Here is a 26,184-nt window from a genome sequence, read left to right as displayed (position 1 = left end):
GTTTAATATTAAAAAAGTAACTGGAAAAAGTTATTTCTGATTTAATTACAAAATGTCCTGGAAATGTCACTTCTGATTAATTATAAAATGCCCTAGAAAATGTCCGTTCTGATTATTTTTTTTTTGTTTACTTGCCTCCCCACAAGGGCGGAATTGGACATGAGGTCGGTTAAAATTTAGGGGGAAACCAGCTCCCTAAAAGGGGGCATTCTGGTCAATAACAAAAATAAGAATTGTATCAGTAATGAAGGATTTCTCCTCCATTAACCAAAACCAAAAAAGGGAGGATTTAAGTCACTGGAATGCTGAAACTGATACTATACTCAGAAATTCATGTTGAAGCAATGGTGGCCTAAGCCTTAACCGTGTTAATGTTTTTATGTATTACTTTCGAAAAGCTGCTGAAACAGTTTATGATTTAAACATTACTTTATTTCAAGTATATTTTAAGCAGTTGGTTATGGGATATGAAGTCAGTCCCGGAAATTACTCAAACCGTTTACGATTTAAACATTACTTTATTTCATGTATATTTTTAACAGTGGGGGGATATTAAATCAGTCCCGAAAATGGGTGAAACCGTTTACGAATTACATATTACTTTATTTAATGTATATTTTTAACATTGGGGTGGGAAATATGAAGTCGGTTCCGGAAATGGTTGCAACCATTTACGTTTTCGACATTACTTTATTTAATGTATATTTTTAACAGTATGATGGGAGATAAGAAGTCAGTCCCGGAAATGGCTGAAAAAGTTTACGATTTACATAACTTAATTTCATGTATATTTTCAACAGTGGGTTGGGGATTTTAAGTCAGTTCCAGAAATGGCTGAAACAGTTTACTATTTAGACATTACATTATTTCATGTATATTTTTAGCAGTGGGTTTAGGATATAAAGTCGGTCCCGGAAATGACTGAAACAGTTTACTATTTAGACATTACATTATTCATGTATATTTTTAGCAGTCGGTTGGAGATATAAAGTCAGTTCCAGAAATGGCTGAAACAATTTACGATTAAAACATTACTTTATTTAATGTATATTTTCAACAGTGGGGTGGCGGATATTAAATCAGTTCCGGAATTGAATGAGATGTGCAAATATATGCTATCAGAAAGTGTCGCCCAGTATTGAATGAGATAGGTGGAAAGAATATAGTAGCAACATACCCAGCGTCGCCTGGGATCGAATGAAACAGGTGAACGATATATATATTAGCAGAATATGCAGCGTCACCCGGGGTTGGATAAGATAGGTGAAACATATATACTATGAGAATATCAAGAATTGATTGATTTTTTTTTAATGAAATAATCAGCCAAGGCAATATATCAAAGTTATTATTTAAGTAAGGGGGAGCGACATAGTGGGTTAAATTTATGAAAATTATTGTCGAAATTAGTAACATATCCAAGAATTATGAAAAATGTAATGTTATTTAATGCATTAGTGTGTTTGCAATGAAATAATCCGACCAGACAGTATATCAAAGTTATTATTTTAATAAGCGGGGCGATGATATGGGTTAAAATGATGAAAAATGATTGTCGACATTAGTAACATATCCAAGAATTATGAAAAATGACAATATGTGAGTTAATTGATTGGTGTGTTTGAAATGAAATAATCATCCCAGATAATCTATCAAAGTTATTATTTTAGTAGTGGGGGGGTTGATAATGTGGGTTAAAAATATTAAAAATAATTGTCGAAATGAGTAACATATCCAAGAATTAAGAAAAATGCTTAAGTGTGAGTTAATTGATAGTTGTGTTTTTTTATGAAATAATCAGCCCAGACAATGTATCAAAGTAATTTTTTAGTAAGAGAAGCCGACGAGGATGGTTTAAATAACAAAAAAAATTATTGTCGAAATTAGTAACATATCCAAGAATTACGGAAAATGACGAAATGTGATTTAATTGATTGGTGTGTTTCTAATAAAATAATGTTTGTAAGACAATAATCAGCCTAGACAATATATCAAAGTTATTATTTAGTAAAGAGGAAAGGGCGAGAATGTGGGTTAAAATTATGAAAAAAGGATTGTCGAAATAAGTAACATATCCAAGAATTATGAAAAATGATTAAATATGATTTCATGCATTAGTGTGTTTGTAATAAAATAATAAGCCAATACAATATTTCAAAGTTATTATTTTTATTAAGGAGGGGGCGATAATGTGAGTATAAATTATGAAAAATGATTGTCGAAATTAGTAACATACCCAAGAATTATGAAAAATGATGAAATGTAGGTTGATTGATTAGTGTGTTTGTAATGAAATAATCAGCCCAGCAAATGTATCAAAGTTATTATTTTAGTAAGGTTGGGCGACAAAGTTGGTTTAAATTATAAAAAAATATTGTCGAAATAAGTAACATATCCAAGAATTACGAAATATGATGAAATGTGAGTTGATTGATATGTGTGTTTGTAATAAAATAATCAGCCTAGACAATATATCAGAGTTATTATTTTAGTAAGGTGTGCGATATGGTGAGTTTAAATGATGAAAAATTATCGTCAAAATTAGTACCATATCCAAGAATTATTAAAAATGATGAAATGTGAGTTAATTGACAGTTGTGATTTTTTATGAAATAATCAGCCGATACAATATATCAAATTTAATATTTTAGTAAAGGGAGGGGCGATAATGTGGGTTGAAATGATGAAAAATTATTTTCGATCATAGTAACATATTCAATAATTATGAAAAATGATAAAATGTGAGTTAATTGGCCCGTTATTATTTTTATGTGAGTTAATTGGCCCGTTATTATTTTTAAGTTATTATTTTAGTAAGGGGACGATACAGTTTTAATAAAAAAAAGTAGAATAATATTGTGCCTTCATTCATACTGAACAGAACGCTACCAGCATGCCCAGCAACAATATCTAACATATGAAAAATGCTGCTGTGGAATTTCCACAGGTCCCGCTAGTCATTATAATTGGTAGTTAATATTTTAAGTTCTAATTAGTATTATTTCTAATTATTGTTTCTAGACATTATTATTTCTATTTATAATGATTAGTTATTATAATCATTAAGTTTTGTTATTATTATTATTATTATTATTATTATTACTATCTCTAGTTTATATTGATATTTATAATTATTATCAATTCTAGTTTTTATTTTTTCTTCTTCTTTTTTCTATTATTATTTACTTTCCAATTATAATCATTATTTCTAGTTATCATTATAATTTGAAGTTTTTATTATTTTTTTTATAAATATCATTGTTATTTCCAGTTATTATTATTATTATTATTATTATTATTATTATTATTATTATTATTATTATTATTATTATTATTTTTTGACTAATTATCACAAATATTTTATCTATGTTTATTATTTCTATATATTATCATGATTGTCGCTTAGTATAATTATCATTTCCAATTAATATTATTATTTTTTTCTAGTAATTGTTATCATTTCTAATTATTTTATATCCTAGGTATTATTTTATCAAATTAATATAAGTATTATTATTATTATTATTATTATTATTATTATTATTATTATTATTATTATTATTATTATTATTTACTCACTAGGAGTTTTCACACAGTCTATCATAACAGAATTCTCTTTGAGAACAACTTGTGGAGTTCCCTGGAGTCTGAGTGACAACAAGTCTTCTTCTGCTTTTCAGTACTCTACACCTTTCATTATCATTTGCAAATTAATTTGCGTTATCGAAATAACCGTTTACTATTGATGTCTCCTTGGCAGCAGTAATTGATCTTCACTGGAATTTGAGTGGCTATAAGCCTCCCTAAGGTCCCAGCCCTCTTTGCAGTGGAGGCCTGGTTAGTGTTTTCTTTCACCAGTTTTTCTATTCTCCTTGACCCTTTGACTATTTGATACAGTGCCAATATTTGAGGAGAAGGAAAAGCGAGAAAGGGAAAGGAAGAGGGAAAGGAAGAGAGAAAGGAGAGAGGAGGGAATGGAAAGGCAATGCAAAAGGGAGGGAGGAGAGGAAAGGAGAGAGAAGGGGAAGGAAGAATAGGTAATTTTCACTTTTGCTGTAACAATTCTATGGTTGCGTCGGTTTGTTTCATTTCTGTATGTAATCTGGTTAATGTAGTGTCAGAATATATCTGGTTTATCTCCAATATCCTTATAGAAGTCTGTGACAGATTTCCATTGTATGGACGTCCGGCGCGAACAGAAACTCCACGATATCGTAATATAATCTTTAGAGAGAGCAGATACTACCTTTGCATACTAGCTGGAAGACTAAGAAGGTATGTTTTCTTTCATGTACGGCACAAAAGGGACATAATTTATTTTTTTATTTTATTCTATTTTTTTTTTTACATTGCATCTTCAGTGATCAGGAGAACCTATTTATTAAAAAGAAGAATCGAAGGTATTAACATGCCACGAACATTAAATTAACATATCTATATACTAATTTAATAATCGTGGTATATCATCACCTTCTATCCTCCTTTTTAATAAATAGGATCTCCCGATCGAATAATTTATAATCTGGAAACCGTGACATACGTACGTATGTAGGTTAAAGGAATTATAGTATTAATATAAAGATTAATTATTATTATATCTAGTTACTAGTTATTATTATCTGTGATTATTATTCTAGTAATTTTTATATGTATCTTTACTGTTGCATCGTTAATTAGAACAATAGATAGATTATGCATATAAGCAAGAAAAAAAGAGAGAAAGAGATAGGTGGAAAGAGACAGGGAGAAATAAGGGTAACAGAGACGAAGAGGGACACAGAGGAAGTGAGAAAAGGGGACTTGCAGATTGCCAATGAAGATTGCACCTGAATCTGCTGTATAGATTCATAGCTAGATGAGATAATGTTTCTAACATAAGAAGATAAGATTGAACACAATGAAACACAGAAAGATGAGTAGAGGAACATCGACGAAGGAGAAGGAGAAATGTTGGGCTTGGCAACAATGCTGGACTGAGAAGAGTTGCATGAATACTTTAAAGTTATGTTTTCGTATTTTGTATATTCACGTTTTATCAATAATGAAAAGAAGGCAGCGGGGTGAGGTATTCTTACTTTGAGGCTGGGGAAACTTATCAGACTAGACTTACTAAAACTGTTGTGTGCTAAGAAATTGATCGGTATTCCTCGAAAAGAAAATAAGTACGATGTTATTCCAGTTAATTCGACTAAATATTTGGCTTGTATTTCGGACTAAGTTAATATTGATAAACCATTAACGGTGCCTGTGGAAATTGCGCAGTTTCTTTATTAAAGTGACTCGTTTTGATATTTCAAATATTTATTGACAATTTCGTTTAGTTTTTTGTATAGCCACGTTATTCCCGTATCATCCTATTTTCTTAACCTACATAAAATTAGACCAACTTTATTTGGATACATTCATAGATTAACACCCTTCGCTGAACCACTCCAACTTTTAAAATGAGATTCTTATTTTTTAGACGACTATGTATTTTTAATTTTTTAAATTATAGTGAGCGATCAGTTTCGTATATAAATTTAACGTAAAATTATCCACCATTCTTCCATGAAAATCGCTCCTAACAGGACATGAACCCACTTTAAGCTAAAAATATGCAAGGTCAAAAACCAGCCAACAATAAGTGTTAGATGGATACATTCTGACTCAGAAAATAGTAATTATTTCCACTGTGTTAGAAACATCGTTCGTAGAATGTGAGGATTACATAACAAATTAAGAGAATCGAGAGTTACAAAACTGCCAAAAGTAAACCTATAGCCAACTTTCTATTCTCCTAGCCATTGTTTTTAGGACAATTTAATGAAAGATTTTACCACTAATTCTGAATGGCTACTAATCAAGGTTATATAAAGTTAACCTAAAATGATTCCAGGTTATTGTGGCTATTAGAGAAACTATTTTTTTTACCACTAATCCCCAGTCCGAATAGCTGCCAGTTAGAAGTAGGTTAGAAGACAATTACGAATGTTTTAAACATTTCAACATCGTAAGATCAAGAATTGTAATAAACACTATTTTCTTGCAGGAATTTATCTAATACCTTTCGCTTTTTCTCTCGAAATATAATTGAATGTGAACATGATTGGTATAAATAAATAAGACTCAAAATGATATTTAAGCTAGGAAAGAGCTTTGAAATATCTAGTACAAATGAGTGCTGTGGATGTGTTAATATCGGTTAAAACATTGTCTTAACATTGGTAAGAAGAGACAATAGAAAATGAGAATAAACCAAACGAAATTGCACCAATTAAGCAATTTCCTAAGCAGCCGTCTTAAGTCAAAAGTACTATGGGATGTAAAAAGTTTAGAAGATATTTTTTTTTTCATAAAAGTACAAGTAAAATATTTATTTTTAGTTTTATATCTATGTTAATAAAATTGTGTGGTCACTTGATATGTGCCCATATATATATATATATATATATATATATATATATATATATATATATATATATATATATATATATATATATACAATTTGGGTCAAAAGTGTTTGCAAATTGTATAAATTGTATAAATTTATGCTTCAATATTTTCCAATATAATAACTATGTTACTCACTGTTTGATATGCAAATATATGAAGTAAATTCATAGAAACGTAAACCAAATAATCATATTCTGGGGGAGGGGGGAATCTTTAAATGATTTCAGGAAGGAATATGGGCCAAAAGAGTTTGCAAGCACTCATTTATCCGCAATAAATACCATTTTTAAACATGATATAATTCGAAAAATTGTGTCATCATGATTATAGTACCATATATTGATAACATATTACAAGAAAACAACAGTTATTACTTAAATAGCAATTAACAGAACAATACGAATTTATGTAACTATTTAACCCTTTATTCGCTTTCCTCCATTTTTAATCAAATCAACCAGCCTCCTATCAACAGAGGATGTTAATGTATGCACTTGCTGAGGTGTGATTTCAGAAGATACCTTCTTGATTCTCTCCTAAATGTCTTTTTTACTATGGAATTGATGCCCGTTTTCGTAAACCTTCCTCTTCAGAATCGACCAGGGGTTCTCTATCGGATTCAAATCCGGGTTCTGAGGTGGCCTGTTCATCAGACGTTCATCAGAGATCCCCTTGTCTGAAAGTCAAGCTTTTGTGAACCGAGAAGCATGGCTTGGGGCATTGTCTTGTTGGATAATTAGATTCTGGTTGAGAGCATCATTTTGTGAATTCAACCAGGGCAATAAATTTGCTTCCAAAAACTTGCAGTAGTTCACAGAATTCATTTTGACACAGTCAGGGACAAGAAAAGGACCAACAATCTCACTTCCAATAATACCAGCCCAAATCATCATCACTCCTCCTCCTCCTCCTCCTCCTCCTCCTCCTCCTCCCTATTGACGTCTGAATCGCAAGCGTGGGCTATTGCCTTTCCGTCGGAGCCGTCGAGGGTTGCTCTGGCCTCGTCAGTCCAGAGAACATTTTGAAAATTGGTTTTCAAATATTAGGTGGCCTATGCTAGTCGCTTCTGACAGTTTATATTACTCAAAGGAGGACATTTTATCTGTGTTCTCTGGTCGGCTATCTGTTTAAAAATCCGATTTCGGGTCCTTTTAGAGATGCCAGACACTCCTGCATGGTCGAAAATAGCTTTGCTTGTGCTGTGTGGGTTTGCTAGCAAACTCCTCTTGATTTTTTCTAATATCTCGTGGTGAAGTCACGTTTGGTCTGCCACTTTTATGCTTTTTTTCTTCCATCTTTGTTGTCAATGACGAAACGTTTCACAGTTCGATGATCTCGTTTCAAAATTTTCGAAATTTCCAATGTAGACTTCTTTGCAGCAAGAAATGTAACAATTTCACCCTTCTCCCTATCTGTCAACATCTTTCCTTTAGCCATTAAATTTAGATTACCTGCATAAACTTTTGGCTCACATGAAAAGTGGAAAATGTCGAACTATTATTCAATTCTGGCGTTTATCGTAAAATGTAGTAATGGAACGAATCAGAACAGCAACCAGCAAATGATGGAAGAGTCCAAAATGAAAAATAAAGCAAAATTAATAAAGAAATTGAAAAAAAAATAGGTCTGCAAACTCTTTTGACCCCCACTGTATATCTATAATATAAAGCTGAACGTCTGTGTGTGTGCCTGGTCACGAATAGGCTCCTATATAGAAAACTGATCACATATAATGATAGAAGATGTATCGAGACACAGGAATGGGTATGTTTGATCTGGTATAATGATGATTCATTAAAATTATGGAGTGTGCGTACGCGCCTGGTCCACAAAGTATGGAAATAAAAACTTTAACAATTTAAAAAAAAAAAACGTTTACCAGTGTTTTTGATATAGATGTACATAATAAGTATGTTTTAACTTAAATAGGGATGGTATAATAAAATTGTAGGATCTGCGTTCGCGTCTGGCCTCCATAGAATGGAAATAGGCACATAATTTAATAAAGACTTTTCAAATCTATCTGCGTAAGTATACTTTGATACTTATGTTTCAGTTTGAAGAAATATTGTATAATAAAATTATGGGGTGTTCGTTCGCGCCTGATTGGAAATATGTCACAAAGTTTAACAAGGTTTTTTAATATAGATCCACAGAATATTGTGATAAGTGTTTCAGTGTGAACAGGTATGGTATAATAAATTATGGGGTTTATCTATTTTATTTTTACTTTCATCATATTTTGCTTTGGTTTTGATACTCCCAAATTCGAAACTATCTCTTTACAAACCCTTCCTTTTCATAACCTATCATACTTTCATAAATCAGAGTCCATTTTCTGTAGGCTGTTTTTGAACCCAGTCAACGACGGGTACTTTTGCTAGTATATATATATATATATATATGTATGTATGTATGTATGTGTGTGTGTGTGTTTTACGTCTACGTAACTTACACTTTATTTATAACTAATTACCCACTGGAATGTATTGAACGAACTTTCAAAGTTTCTATTTTAAATATTTAATTGGAGAATTAAATCTATCAAAATATATTTCAAGTTAAGCAAGTCAGCCATTTTATTCTTTTGTTAATAGACGAACAACAGCAAAAAATGAGCAATCCTGTGGTCCTTTGGAATTGGAAAGGAATTCGGAAGCAGTTAAATTGTAGGATAATATTTTATTGTATACTGCGTTAAGTTACAGTTGTTTGAATATCTGTTTGAGGAGATTGTGTAGGTTTTTGGTGTTATTGTAAAGTTAAATACCACTAGTATTTGTGAGAATGATAATTTATTCTTTTTATATGTTAATAGATTCTGCGTGCTTATATCTGATGCTTTGCTGATAGCTTTTTTTTATTATTTTCAGGGTAGCTACTGTAAATAGTGGTTGGCTAAAATTCATATCTATGTGTCATAATTGGATGAGTTTGTATTAGTGATAAGACGGATCCAATATTTTACCCGATTCCGATACAATTATGGATTCCGATTCTGATTCTTTATAAACCTCTAAATATTTAATTATAGAATTATTGTTTTCTCCCGATTATTATAAAAAACATACGTTAAATGTGGGTATATTTTCTCAAATAAAAAATAAACAAATTGTTGGGTTGGTTACATATAGATTTTAGTTTTACTGGAAGTTTAAAAAAAATATTTTATTATCACTACAAAAATAAAATAAAAAGAAACAATTATTTTATTATCACTAAATCAGATAAAAAACATAATTAAAGGAATCGTTTTGGGCATCGTAAAATAGATACAATTTTTTTCGATTCCGATACCACCAAAAGTTCCGATTTTTCCGATTCCGATTAATCACCCCAACACTAGTCTGTACAGATCCTTATGATGCGTAGATATTGACTGTAGACGCTTGAGTTTTTTTTTGTGATGGGATGACAACTCTAAAAATTCTGGTAGCTGTATCTGTCGGTGGGTTTCGTATATAGTGCTGTGATGATGTGATTATTAGTTACATTTTACCAGAACGTCTGAAAAGGATATGCGCTTGGTTCTGTACTGAATTGTATACTATTGTGACAATTGATGTAGAAATTCATCAGTGTCTCTTCGCCATGTGACCAAATGCGAAAGATCTATGCATCTGAAGTAATGTAGTGGGTTGAGATGGTTTATGTATTGTTGTTCGAATATGTATATTCATATAGATGTTGGCATAGCTGGGAGCCATTTTTGGTCCCATAACTGTGCCTTGTATCCGTAAAATGTGTTGATTATTGAATGTAAACTTTTGTGTAAGAATAAACTGTATAATGTTGCATATGCCTGTAATGTTGGTGCCTTGTAGGTTCTTAGTGTGTAAAACACTTGTGTACGCAGATATTCCTTCCTCATGGAGCACACACATCCTCTTCATTACAGGAAGACCAAAGGTACAGTCGAAAGTTTTGTTCTTAAAAAAATTATTCGAAAGGTGTTTTGCATTGTAAGTTTATTAAAAACGAAATGGAGAAAAGATAAAACATATGCACTTTTCGTATTAATTTTTTATACTTACACACACACATATACAGACACAGACACACAGACACAGACACAGAGACACACAGACACACACATACATATATATATATATATATATATATATATATGTGTGTGTGTGTGTGTCTGTGTGTTTGTGTGCTGTTGTATTTTAGGACACTGCAGACTGGATTTCCAGTATTTCCATGAAACTGCAAGTCTCGATGGACAATCTAACTAATGTACAATATTAGTGAAAGATAAAATATTTCACAAAGCAGAAAGTATGTTATAAGATAAATATTTAAAACAATTAACATATTTGGAATTTATTGAGAAGGCAAATATTTTAAAGTCGCAATAAACAATTTACAGAGTTTACGATAACAAAGGATTTAGTTCAGCAAAACAACAAGATTGACCTGTTTACGTAAAGTAAACTAACAACATAATGGCTTTATATATATATATATATATGTATGTATATATATATATATATATATATATATATATATATATATATATATATATACATGAACACGCGTCAGTTGGGGAATCAGTTGTCGGGGTTCGGAAGTGACGTTACTTTTACGTCCATGGAAGCTCTAAAAGATGCAACTAGAAAATGTGGAAACTAAGAGAAATGTCACAAACCTCCAAGTAAAGTCATTACCCCATGAAAATTAAGTTATATCAAATATAACCTGCGTCACGATCTATATTTCGGATGAAGATATCTTCTTTTGAAGAGCTTCAAGTCAAAGATAAACAGGCGGAAAACAGAAAATATAAAAGAAAGTATGTTTCCATTTTTTCTGTGCGCCACGCACGTATAAAAATTACTGTCACAACTGGGATGTAAGTTAGTAGTCTCAGTTCTAAAGAACTGTTTCATGCTAATGTGTTTATTGTTGGTTAAGGAACTGTGTTCGCCATCTTTAAATGAATGTTTCCTGTGAACTGTTATATGAATTATGCATACGTTTACTTGACTGCCTATTTGAATGTGTTAAACACGCACACACACATGCACGCACGCACGCACGCACGTACACACGCCCGCATTTACAAATGAAAACACTAGAGTGTAAACGACAATACGGCCAGTGTAACAATGCATACAGTTAGTGGTCGACAACGTTAATTATACGTACATTTACACATACGGCTATACTACAGTGTGTGTGTGTGTGTTTTACATGTTTCGAGTTGTAGTTTAAAATGATTGAAGTATAAAACGATGCTTCTGTTTTAATATTATTTTAATATTTAATATTTCAAAAGCCAAACGTTTTTCATCAGGAATAATCAAAGAACAAAAAGAAAAAGAAAACACAGAAATGAGAGCACCTATTTTGCAGACTATTAGTATGCTAGAAATGGGACGATAAACGATTGGGGGGGGGCAGAGTGAAAGTTTGTTACGTGATGTGCAAATCTGTACAGATGCTTCCATTATTTGTTTTATTTATATAAAAATGTAAGAATTTAAGTTTAGTTATAATATGAGATTTTTTTTCCCAGGATTCGTTATGAATATGAGTAGCGAGTCATGTGAACAAACAACAACGTCGACGTCGTTTGTGCTTAGAATCTTGTGTTCTTTTGGGATAAAGTAAATCTGTTTTAATTCATAGATTTAAAGTCGACTAAATGTAATTAAACCCTGTTGATAGGATGTTATATTTTATTTGTTGTTGAGTTATTATATATTTATTTGTTTACATCAGTTTGTGCGATAGCTGGGCAGACGGATGTTCATTAAACTTTTACCATATTATTTTAAATACTATTAATATATTATTTCAAACATGTATATATATATATATATATATATATATATATATGCATATTATCATATATGCTAGTTATTTTTAACAGGCATAGTGAAGTAATTTTATTATTTTATTTTTATTTGTTTAACCATTTCTAAAGCTAAACAAAAAGGTATGAGACTCCTGCTTATCCTTCAATTTAAAATAAATGTTATTCCCCTTTGCCGAATGTGATTTTCTGTAAGTATATATATATATATATATATATATATATATATATATATATATATATATATATATAACAGAATGACCTGCATTTTGTATTTACTGCATTGTTTTGATTTTACATCCTCTCTATCTAATAATTAAACTGCAGAAATAATTAATATTTCTTGGACTCCTTCACCTATTAAATATGCTTTCATAGAAAAACAGTTAATGTTTTTTCCATTGCATTGCTTTAAGTATGTACTTAAAATAACTTTATAACTTCTTCTTACATAGCCAAAAGCCGCTCAAAAGAGATAGACTAAAATCCATCCTATAGGACTAATTTTGTGTTCTAAAAAAGAATAATAGCGTTATTATTCCATTGCTCACCTTCGTAGTTGACCATTCCGTCGCCATCCAAGTCCGCTTCTCGGATCATTTCGTCAACCTCCTCGTCTGTTAATTTTTCTCCGAGGTTGGTCATGACGTGGCGTAACTCGGCCGCACTAATAAAACCGTTGCCATCTTTGTCAAACACTCGGAACGCCTCCCTCAGTTCTTCTTCGCTGTCCGTATCCTTCATCTTTCGTGCCATCATCTGCAGAAATTCTTCGAAATCAATCGTGCCATTTCCTGCAAAACAACAACCAAAAATAATATGTTGAGGAATAAGTTTGAAAGGAAATAACCGCAAGCTATAACTAAATCATATCAAATTCATGAACACGGCTTTTATTTTGTCTTTATTTATCGAAAGATTTCTGAGTAAAATTAAAGTTATAGTTTAGATTGATAATTATTAAAAAATATAATCAATAGGCATGAGGTAGTAAAAGAAATGTGTGCAACCAGAGCAAGAAGAAGACAAATCAAAAGGTTGGTAAGAAACAGTGTTATTTCAAAATTATACGAGACACTTTTCGAGCACCTTATAGCATTACATAAAACAAAAGCATTGCTATGCTTAAAAAAAATGTTTTATTATTTCAGCATCAAACAACGCACACCAGGTATGCTTATTTTGGAATTAAATAACGTAGAGAAGATAGAATTGCTCTTTAACTTTGAGTAAAGTGTAGTATCTGTTGTAATACTAAACTTCACATTTTCTGTCCTCAGCCAGTGAAGAAAAAATCGTTCTAGACCAAGGCAATCTTTAGTTTGTCCCTTGTGTCATACATTGTTCTCATGGAGATATAAATAAATAATGGCCCAAAGATGATTGATCCATTGTAAAACCAACGAACCAAACCTTTTTATTTGGTTTCAGCATTTATTAAACACAAAAAATATTGATATGCCGTAAAACAGACACATCATGCCTTTTTCAGCATTAAAACAAATCCCAAAATAAGTTCGATATGCCGTAGTATATGCTAAATAAAACTTTGTTACAACAATAGGGTAAGTATAAAAACAATAGTGATCCGGAGTTAAGCAAGACAATGAGTCGCGATACCGGAAGTGATCGCTCTCCTTTACAAAAGAACTACCTAGATAAGAAATAAAAGCATGTGAGGTGTCGGTATACACGCAACAGCATATCGTCGCTATTTTAAACATTGTTTTTGCAAACACTAAACAGATTTCGAAGGGCCAATGCGCAGGCGTCCAAATTTGAGATGCCATTAATGATAAAGGTAAAGATGATAACACTTTTTAATACAGTGTTCGTATCAATATTTTGAATGAGTTTATTTATAATTGTTCTTTCTTTTCGGGTTCCTTTTTTTTAGATTAGAATATCATTGTGGTTTAAAACGTTAGTTTTTTTTATAGCGTGTTACGTTGTTAGTGGTGGAGATATCTATGAAAAGCATTTTTTAAAATACTTTGTTTATTGCTAGTCTATTATTTTCATGTTCCGTTACTTGTTTACGTTTTGAACTGCTTCTTTGAATAATGTTGGCACCATCAAAGCCAAAAACAAGAACACTGAGTGTTGTTGAAGATGAGGGAGAGGAGATGCAAGTTAGTGAGACGATGGGAGAAATAATGAAAAGAAGGATAACAGAATTGGAGAAAGGGACCAAACATAAGAGTTAAGGATGAAAGATGCAGAACCAATAAGAGATGGAGGGTTGGATGAGGGAAGGAATAGTGAATGGAACAGAGTGAAAGAAAACGATGAAGTAAGATTACAAAAGGAAAAGGATGGATTAAAGAGAATCATGTAATGAAGGAGAAAATAAAGAATAATAAAATGAAGTATAGGATGAATGAAATACTGAATTAAGAAGGAGAATAAAGAAGAAAAATAATAGAGTGAAGAATAATAAGAAGAAAACGAAGAATAATTGAATAGAGAGAAATATCAATGAATGAAGAATTGAATGAAGTGAGAAGACGAAGAAGAAAAAGGAATATAGTGAAGAAGAAGAAAAAGAAGAAGAAGAAGAAGAAGAAGAAAACGACGAATAATTGAACAGAGATGAATGAGGATGAATGAATAAGAAAAGGAAGGGGAATGATGGAATGATAAGTGATGAATGAGAGGGATGAATTATTATATAATGCAAAGATAACACAAACAAGAAGAATGAAAATAAAAGAAAAAGAAGGATGGAGTAAAATATTCTGGGCGAGCAGAGCAAAATCAAAGATAAGTGGATGCTGTAAAATAAAAGCGACCCAGATTAAGCAAGAAAGTTGTAAAATTGTAGGAAAAAAAAAGAAACAATAGTGAGAATTCTAATGTTATTGAACGAGTTACAAGGTTGATGAATTGTTTGAAAATAAAAATCAAAACAACAAACGACAGTTTTGTTGTTGCTGTTGTGGTGATGATGATGATGATGATGATGATGATGATGATGATGATGATTTTACTTTTAATTTACTACTTTGGGTAACGCCTGCAATAAAACTAATTAAAACACGCGGTTGCCCTCTTTCTTTCCTATATGCCCTTTTGTCACATTCGTTTTCTATTTTCCTTCTTTCTTTCTTAATATTTCGATGTCGTTTTCCTTTCTCTTGATTTTTTTCTCTTCCATTTTCTCTGTTTCTCTCTTCCAGACCCTTTTATTTGTTTTCTGTCTTTCTCGTTTTCTCTTGTATTTTCCACGCCCATTGATTTCCTATTTTTCTATATTTAATTTTTTCTCTTGAATTTTGGCTCCTTGTCTTTTTATATTGTCTCGGTCATTCTGCATTCCTATTCATTTCTTTATTTCTCATTTTTCCCCTCTAAGTTTTCCTCTCTCTAATTTTATCCAGAAGAGATAATGAAAGTTTTTTCAAAGTGTAATAAAATCTATCTTTAAATGCATTTGGCTATGGATGCACTGACTATTATTTTTATCCTTCAAAGACTAAAGAGTTCTACTTGCAAAAATATTCATGTTTCTACTAAGCCTCTCTGCAACTCCCCCTCACTCGTTCTCAAGTACATTAACTCTTACTTTCTGTATTATAATGGCGACTTGGTGCCAATCTGTCTGTAACAAACAAAACACACAGGGAAGTTAGCTGTGTCTATGTTTGTGTGTTCGACTAAAAAATAAAATAAAAACGACAAAACTAATACCAACCAGATTGGTATTTTCTTGACCAGCGTTGCTCCGGATTAATAATATAAAAACATACAAAAATATTTCATTCACCTGGTGGCAATTTCATCATATCCTTTTTCCAGCCAGATTATATAACAAGTAAAGGGAAATAACTCTGATTTTTTATCAACTCATTGCTCGAGAAATCTATAAACACGTGTATGTGTATGTATGTGTTTGTCCAGAAATGAAAATCGGTTGAATAGAGAAGCATGACGGGAGTGAGGAAGAAAGAGGGAAACTAAAGCATAAGGTGGGGTGGTGGAAAGAAATATAGAGAAGAGATAGAAGATTTAATAGAAGTTTCACTTTTGCCACGATATCAAGCAGCTCTGCTGGCATTATTGAAAAGGAACATCGCTGATCATCTTGGTTTTTGATATAAGACAACTTCATGCGTGCATGTATGAGCTTCACTTCAGCATGCCTTCGAGAATTAAACACTGAATTATTTTTTTTTTAATTTCAATATTCATTAAAATCAAAATCTAATAATAGAACCAACTCTTAAAAAATCCTATCCCGAGCTTCTATTAATATGCAGTCCTTTCTCTCCTTCGATCGCACACAATGGTGACACTAGTTAGCTCATTTCCATTCCCTACATTCGTCATGTAATCAGCATGGCTTTTGGCTTCTGATGTATACACCACTAAAAGTCTGTTTATTATTTTATCTTGCTTGCGAGTCACTGTGCACATTTTTCGTCTGTATACGAAAGTTAGACTTGGTGGAAAAATAAAGCAAATAATAAACAAATGGAAGCAACAAATGGGATAGAACGAGTATATTACAAGTTAGAAAAGCATTTAAAGGCACAAGATTCAATTTGAAATTTATTTATCTTCAAAGTGCACTTTTATAAATTTTACAAAGTAATGTATTAAATTTTTATACCTTACTTTGTAAAATTTATAAAAGTGCACTTTGAAGATAAATAAATTTCAAATTGAATCTTTTACCTTTATTTTTAAAGCCTACAGTAAAAACATTTTGTTTAACAATTTTCATGCCTTGGATGAAATGCTTTTCTAACTTGTATCGTATCTTTTTAAGATTATATTTTATTTAATTTATTAATTTGGATTAAAAAAAATGAATGTTGTTTTGCATGTATTTATAAAAACTCTCCCACTCCCTATTTCAGTTTTTATTTCTCCTCACGCCAAAACTCTTTTTTGCAACTCCCTCTTTGTCATACATGTCTGAATAATGAGACAATCTGTTTTTTTAACAAAAACTTTAAAATAACTTTTTTAGATTAATTTTTAAAAAACTTCTTTCAGAATAGAAAATCTTTACAATTTAATAAGGAACATATTTCATATAGGTTTCATTAAAATATTCAGTAGATAACGAGAAAAATAGAGATAAAAATTTCAAAAGGACTGTATAACTGATTACGCTTAATAGTAGTCCTCGCCAGCGAAAGTCTTTGTTATTGTTATTTTATTATTATTATTATTATTATTTAAAACATTTTGTGTCCTGCTCTTTCGCGCAAGGACTAATTTACATAACATTTTTATATATATTCAAAATAGTTTCATTACTAATTAGAAATTTCAAAAGTTAATCATAAATATTTTGAAATTCCTGACAATATTTTCATTTTTTTTTTTTTTTGCTTCATTTTACTCCAGTTGAATTTCTCTTAAATAAAGAGACTCCTTCCTAGGAGCTAACACTTAAACTCTACAGGAGATATATAAATATTCGAATGTTCTATTAAATTTCTCCTTTACTCAAACATAAGTGTCTAAAAAAGTTGGAAATATAGTTTTCCTCTCCTCAATTAACAATTTAAATGTGTACTAGTATACCTTTCTTGTGGTCTTTTTGTCTTACTGGATTCCAGTATAAGAATTCATTTAGTGTGGTGGAGTATCCAGCTTAGTGCTGTTACTTAAGATAACCTCGCTTGGAGAAGGGGCACAATTCCTCGTAAAAGCCAGTGTGAGTTAGCCATACCTTGGCGATCTTATTTGGCGAATACTATGGGAATTTTAATATTTAGTCAGGTTCTACTTTTAGGGGGAAGTATCCTCATGCCAGGTTGCCCTGACAACCTTCTTTACAGAAAGACCTTAGACACTTGCCGATAGTGTCTAGTAGATATTTAAGTTCTCTTCATTAGGCATTCAAGGTGTCTCCAGTAGGCATTCAAGTTCTCTTCCGATTTTCATAAATATGTAGTCTCATATATGTGTAAGACTTCCCTTATTTCTTTGACCGGGATTGCTTTCTAACCACAGGCCACACAAAAAAAAAATCGCTTTCGGTATTAATTTAGGCCAAATGTTGGTACGTGTTTTCAGAAACTCTACGTTTTCTTTCATTAATTTCATAAATCTATATATGTTTAATGCTCGCTAATTTTTCTTGAGAATGTCTCATACATATAGGAAGTTGGGGGAATTTATACTCTCAGAGCGCATATATCGAGAAATTCACGTATTTTTGTAGCATTGTTATTATTTCACATTTTTTCTCTTACTATCCTTTGTTATTAGCTCTGAATTTTAAACCTAAACGAAGAACGATCTTTATAGTTGACTCGTTTTTATCTTGGACGCATTTTGCTTGGATCATTCAAATACTATCTCCTTTGCCTTTTGTTCGTAATGTTTGATTCTGGTATTCAATCTTACGCGAATAAAATATGAACAGAATTTCATATATCGAACGCCAATTATCTCGGCTCAATTCAATTACCTTTCAAATAACAATGGTTTACGCTGTACTTATAAGTAAAAAAGTAAATTCTTTGATAACAACATCAAAATTTGTGTTTCATTTTCATTCTTAATATCTTTTTACGCAGAGTTTAGATAATTTAATTAATAATCTCTTCGATATTTGATCATTACATGATTCTGATATTCCTGCTTACCAAAATAAAGAAAAAAAATACATTTATTGTCCTGCTATTTCCATTAACCAAAATAAACAATTAATAGATTAAATTTTACTCTTGAACGTTATTTTCATTTGTGCATTTCAATTCATCGTTTTCTATTTGCTTGTTTCCATAGAAAATTTGTTTCAAAAGACAAGTACGTATTTACTATTATTTTTCTATCAAGCGATTCAAAACATTGATATTTTAACAGCAACACAATTTGTTTTTTTTTCATTCTTTGCTTTTTTCTTTTTGTTTATTCTTTTCCATATACTTCTCTAGTTACGTAATTTAAAAAAAAAATAACAATTGGACGACTACTCATGTGTAGTGTGATATGTTTTGATTTGCATATCAATGAGGTTTCGCCCCCAAAAGATGTTATAAAAAAGCTGAAGCTGAAAGGGCAGGGGAATCGAGTTCTTGGAACCGGACTGAATAGGTCGGATAGTAGAAAGTATTACGAACGCTGAGCACTAATTCTATTTTTAATCACAAGCCATCCTGCTATGAAATATAAAGTCGATGCGACTGAGACGAAAGTGGGATTAGTGAAGATTGTAAGCGTCGAGAAATGAAAATATTAAATGATTCGCATCGAACTTTGAAAATTGAAACCATCGAGAAAAAGGAAGATTGAAATGTGATTCGAATCAGACTATTTTTCTAATCGTCGTAGTGGAGAATTACGATTCGACTGACCTTTTTTGCGTTTGAGAAGCTAGTAAAGTCTAGCGGTGTTTAGAGTTGATGTGAGTGCCGATCTGGACATGGGGTGATGGGATCATATTTAAAGATCACGAGGGATGTAGTTTGATATGTATTAATTTGCATGTTAATGAAACTTCACACTCAGAAAGACGTTATAAAAAACAACTAAAGTCGAGAGGGCAGGGGAATCGAGACTTTGGGACCGAACTATGTAGATATATTATTTAATTGGAATTCATTATTGAGATGAGTATTACTTATTAATTTATTTATTGTAAACTATTATCCTCATCTTTTTTAGATGTTGCTTCACGACGTTTTGGCCAGCTATTCCTCTGGCCTTCGTCAGGTGGTAACCGCGACGGGATAGGAACTTTGAATCTCTTAATTGGATTCTCAGCAATTATCTATCCCCTGCCCCACGGGTCCCGAAGGCTCAATAGATAGAGACATTGAATCTCTACGGTTCCAGGTGAGAATTGTCTGAAAATAGCGGTTTCAAGCGTACCCAAAACCGGGCAGAGGCTTACTGAGCCAAAACGTGGTGACACGACAACAACTATGGATGGCAGTAATTGCTGGGAATGCAGTTAGGAGAATCGGAATTCCTATCCTGTCGCGGTCACCACCTGACGAAGACCAGATAAATAGTTGGCCGAAACGTCGTAAGGAAAATGAGGATAATAGTCTGCAATAAATAAATTAACGAACTGCGTAGGTCAAACTGTAGTAGTACAAAAGATGAGCACTAATTCTTTTTTTAATCACATGATGTCACGTTAGATGCAATCAGGAAAAATGACTAAGCAAAGCAAATCAATTTCTTTATGTAGAAATATAATCAGAAAACATTAAACATGTTTTTCTAATACAGATTATTATAATACAAAAAAACTAAATTAATTAATTAGTAAGGTTTTCTTAGGTTACATGTCATTGCTATAAATAGTCTTCCATTCCTTGAATAAATAAATTAGTTATGTTTCTATGAAACAATCAATACATTTATGTGATCATCTTGCATACAAATCAATTAATGAAAAACGTTGAAAATAATTTCTTCTTAAAGATAGTATTTACAATAGTAGTATCATCTATTGGCTAAAGATACAGGTAATTAATGAAATTTCACCACACATAGTTCGAACTAAAAGTATTTGTGTTATTGTTATACCGGCCTTCCTTGAACAGAGGAATTTACACCGATTAGCACTATAAATAGCGCTAGTAATTCCAACACCGGTAAAAGAGATGCGACTGCACTTCAACTGCTAGCCAAGTGCCCAGCAGATATACACGCTTTCCTATCTTTGTACATTTGAGTTAATACACTTGTTCCTTAACCGAACCTCGACTTGATTTTTCTTATTTTAACTGTTGTTCCACGACACATCAGATTGGCGACAAGAATCGAAACGACCGTCACTGCAGAGAATCACCAAACGTGATTGGAATAAAGATTCGTAAAATCTTTACGGCAGAACACCTTCGTCATTTCAATAGATATTTGGATACGCAAGGATTAACAGCGAATTAATTACTACAATAGTAATTTGGCGATGGGAAAAAACTTCCTACCAAAATCTACAGCGAAAAACGCGAATGTTGTCAATTATTTAATAACTCTTTCGGAAAATCTTCGAAACTCAACTTGAAACTGACTAATTTTGGTGCGACAGTAGTACATATAGTGAGGTATATGGATGGGGTGGAAGTTTCCTTTGCCAATCAGATTTCGCTACGAAATCGGAAAACCCAAGATTTTGCGTGTGTGCCATTCCCGAATCTGGGATCTGAGATCTACAGACATACTAATTCCCATGACCTCTAAGGTCATCATGTCTGCACAGACATCTGACTTTGAGTTCACCAAGGCCAGACAGTATTATGCTCCAAGTTTCCTATCATCAATTTTAACTGCAAAATATATTTCTCTGATTTCAAACAATATCTATTTTGATATGAAAAAAATATTTATATTCTCTATTTTAAATCCTTGGGTTATTTGCCGTCACCCGGGAACGATTAGCTATCTAGCATAGTTATTCGGCCCCTCCCAGGCCCTTGGGGAATTTAAAGCTCCCCCATGATCGATTACATCACATTCGCCCCCATTAGACTATATTGCTTCGTAGAACCAATGAAGTATAATTCCTCAACACACCGCTCTATCCCTTTTCACAGTTTTCCGCCAGATTATTTCCACAGACCTTTTCTCTCCATCATCAAATTACCCGTCAAAAAGATAACATACATACAATCCAATATCCGCCCTTTAATCAGGGTTCTCCCCCGTTTTCATTCAAAAGTCCATAAGAAAGTCGATTAAAAAAAGTTCATGAGGTCATAAAGTTGTAAACATTCAAAGTTCCTCAGGGCTTATACAGTTTCTCTTTTTTTCACATGCAAGTTTTTTTTTTTTTAGAAATGTCCAAACGTTTTTATTTTCAACCGGGCGTTTTTCTATATTTTTCAGTTCTGTCTCTCCTTCCTTTGTTTTTCAAATTTCCCCGTCTGTCTGTCTCTTTCTTAGTACGTATTTTCTCCTGCCACCGATAATGTAAGATTATAACGCAATCCCAACTCTTTTCCAACTTTTTCTTTTCCTCCGTGGTAACCAAACAGCGTCTATCCTGGTCACGGTACCAATAATGTAACTTCACACTGTTGAAGCTCGGCTAGGACCTCTTTTCGTCTGGAAACTCTCGGCTCGTATCGTCTGGTCCTTCTCTGAGGGTTGTTACATTGGATTTTGTATGCTGAAAACGAATATCAGACCGCAGGCAGGAAGAAAAACAGACTCGTGAAATTCTATTCTACAGAATAAATTTCACAAACTTATGTATAAATAATTTTACAAATATCATTCAGTTCTTAGTAAGTTTTTTTCAAGTATCAAATCTCTTCACAGACAGCATCAGACGGGTAGATAAGGAGGAAGAGGAGTCACGTCTCCATGGAACGGCGGGTTACCTCGAGTTTCGCAAAAAAATCTCCGAAACTCAACTCGAAACTGACTAATTTTCGCGCGACAGTAGTATATATAGTGATGTATGTGGATGGGGTGGAAGTTTCCCTAGCCAATCAGATTTCGCCACGAAATCGGAAAACCCAAGATTTTTGCGTGTGTGCTATTCCCGAATCTGGGATCTGAGATCTACAGACATACTAATTCCCATGACCTCTAAGGTCATCATGTCAGCACTGACATCTGACTTTGAGTTCACCAAGGCCAGACAATATTATGTCCCAAGTTTCATATCATCAATTTTAACTGCAAAATATATTTCTCTGATTTCAAACAATATCTATTTTGACATGAAATAAAAAATATATGTTTATACTCTCTATTTTAAATCCTTGGGTTATCTGCCGTAACCCGGGAATGATTAGCTATATAGCATAGTTATTCGGCCCCTCCCAGGCCCCTGAGGGTATCTAAAACTCCCTAATGATTGATTACGTCACAATTTTTACAAGGGCAAATGACAAAATGGCGCATATCAACCACGCCTCATCATACAAAAGAAAAAAATACAAATCCTAAACGTTAAGATTCAGCGAGGAATATTCTAGGGAGACAGCCTGTCATCACTTTTTTCTGCCTCATAATGAATCTATTAAGTTACTTAAAAGATACAATACTGGATACAACCTTAGTAGGAGCAGAAAAAATGAACAAAGTAAGAGTTAATCATCTACTCTTTATGGGCAATCTCAAACTCTATGTTGAATCTGAAAAATTGTTTTTCCGATCGAAATTATAAAAAAAATTACAGAGAAGACAACTGTGCGGAGTATCGATTCTGCAAATGTGCTAAATACATAACGAAGAAAAAGAAAAAGAGTAAGGGTATATTAAGGCAAATAGCGGCTTTATTGAAGGTATAAGAAATGATAATGTCTCTAAGTACCTTCGAGTAGAATGGGAAGATAAGAGAGAAAATGTATTTAAAACATATTAAGCAGTTTAAAAATCTTCACATCAGAACTCTCGTCAAAAAATGAAATAATTGCCATTAATCAACTAGCAACACTTTTTGTTTCCTATTTGGCATTATCAATTAATCATAAGGCAACATTAATGACCTTGTTACAAAAGCCAGGAGAATATTGTTTATTTTACATTAAATCATTCATCGGCATGAATGTATCGACAACCTGTACTCATCACGAAGACAAGGCAGTTTTGGGCGTAATCAAAATCACCCATGCATACGGAGCCACAATGGTAAAGTGGGACAATATATCAAGAGATCTTGTGATTAAAACATGAGAATGGTGAAGGGACATCACACAAATACCCCAGCAGAACTCAACTAAAAACTTGCCGAAATTGGCAGTGGAAAACATACTGGATTATGCGACAGAACGTTTACGAAAAACGTAGTATCCTGACCGCGCGAAAGAAGCATACAAAACTGTTTCAATGCACGAACCTTTTGGTAGATGAGTATTGCAATTCCATACAACAAAGTGTGTACATACCTCCATAGTAGATATGCGGAGGGATGCATCTTGAAAGACCGCTGAATATCTGAGAACATTAATCCATAACATCAAATGGAAAACTAATATTGTTTTATTTAGACGGCCATGTACATAACAGACAAGACATTTAAAACGGTAATTCACAGCTATAATATATGCTAGTATGTATTTATCCAATTGTCCATGATAAGATAAAAAAAAGTTAGTTTTTGCATGTTACTGTAAAAGTTTGAAAATGATTTAATGGATACCAGCGTGTCTTGTGTGCTCAGCATTTCCTGTTCATTTCTGTTGGAAGCATAAAAGTCACTACTGCAAAAGGATTATAGAAAACGCAAGAGAGTAATATACTCAGTCCATTAAGTACACAGTCCATTCTTCTTTTCGTGTTCTATTTAAAACACACCCCGCATGTAGACGAATGTCTCTGGCTGTCACTTTGTTGTCTTCTACATAGGTGAAATCTACATTGGAATTAATTGATGACTACGAACGATGTTGACTATTTACATATTAATTTCAAGCCTACATAAATCACTTGGGTGCGTCATATGTTTGCAAGACCTTTAATTGTGCATTTCCTGTCCAGTGTGGACAGGAGAAATAATTCCTACATTGTCATCTGCATTCTTAGTTACTATTCTCTGGAACTCTTCCAACTCGATTATTTCAGAATAATTTCCCTTGTTTTTCGACGAATCACGTTTTTGTATTTATCAGTACTTTTTATTGAGAATTGAATATTCAAGTGACAAATATATTTTAACGCGAGTTCATTTGAAGAGGTAAGTTTGGAAATGTTGTCGGTTAAACGCCAACATTAGAAATCTATGAAAAAATATAGTAGTAGGTGGGATAAATTCACCAACCTAGGATAAACTTGAGATTAAGACAGTTTATCAGAAATTGCAAGTTTCTTATTTCAACAGTGTCAGTAGTTAGCAGCAGTTGGTAATGCACCATACGTAGAGACAGTTGTATTGATCAGTAGAGACTAAGCGATAATAGTTAGATAGTCTTACTAGCTAACATATCCGTCCCACATCGGGTTAATCATAACAAGACATTCTTAGCAAATAATAATTAACAGAGTTTATTTTATTGTTTTAATGTTTACGCTTTCAGAATAAACGATGAACAAAATGACATTTATCGAACATCGTTTGCCTCTGTGCATTCCAATTTACAGTTTGCTTTATACTTCAAAGCACTTTCACAAGATAAGGGGTCACGAAATTTTACTTTTATCTTCGAAAATAAAAGATTTGACACATGGACATTTTAACAGCCTTTGTTCCATTTTCATTGATTTTTCGTGTACTTTATTTTCCGTAGACATTTTTACTTTTACTCTTTAAATAGCTTCTTAGAAATAAGGAGCCGTTGAGTCGTCTATTCATGTCAGCTTAGATTGATATAATCGGAAAAAAAAACGATTGAAGGCAAATTAAGTTCTTCTTAAAAAAATTGAAAAAGAATTTTATAATTTTACAAGCTAGCTGAATAAAAAATACTTCAAGAATGAAATCATAATCTTATTGTAAAAACTGCATAAAATAGATTTGAAACGACCGTAGTTATAAGTAAAATAAATATGTACTTTTATGGAGTTACGCTTTCTTTAGAGCTTGTTAAAATGATCAAAATGTATTTAAACTTTAAGAACATTAAATGTTGTTTCTATTTACTGATTTACATTAAAATCAAAATCCAAACTATTTCAATGGAAGTTTAATTCTCGCTTAAAAAGCCTTTTACAAACATAAAGATTAATAATATCTTTAAATTAGAACTTATCGAGATAATAGAAAACTCAATATACTAGATAGAACAATAAAAAACAAGACGCATCTATAATGAAAATCAAAATTTAATAAATTACAATATTTATTGATCCACCAAAAACTTCAAACAATAAATTATAATAAAGAATAATTCTTAAACTCTGTTTTGCTTTCGCTGGTTTTGTTTTACAGCATATCAACCCATTTCGGGTTATTTAATGCCGAATTCATTAATTTTGCAAAAAGTGTGTATGTTTTAAGTTTCATATATCTCTATATTAATTCATAATGATTGTTTTGCTGTATCGTCCCGAAAATTGTTTTT

The 26,184-nt window shown here is 32.2% G+C and overlaps 1 protein-coding gene across 5 annotated transcripts in view; it reads right to left on the bottom strand.

Moving 5' to 3' along the window:
- LOC145279908 (neo-calmodulin) overlaps window positions 1–26,184 on the bottom strand; it is a 933,613-nt gene that overhangs the window by 143,158 nt on the left and 764,271 nt on the right. For all 5 annotated transcript variants that reach the window (XM_080131460.1, XM_080131459.1, XM_080131462.1 and 2 more), the window contains one exon: window positions 12,808–13,050. In XM_080131460.1, the coding sequence (XP_079987586.1) occupies window positions 12,808–13,050 (243 nt within the window). The remainder of the gene's footprint in view (window positions 1–12,807; window positions 13,051–26,184) is intronic.

Source organism: Euprymna scolopes, chromosome 7 (genome assembly GCF_053919585.1).
Source record: "Euprymna scolopes isolate OS-2025 chromosome 7, ASM5391958v1, whole genome shotgun sequence".
Lineage (NCBI taxonomy): Eukaryota > Metazoa > Mollusca > Cephalopoda > Sepiida > Sepiolidae > Euprymna > Euprymna scolopes.
This window is presented reverse-complemented; position numbering and strand designations above follow the sequence as displayed.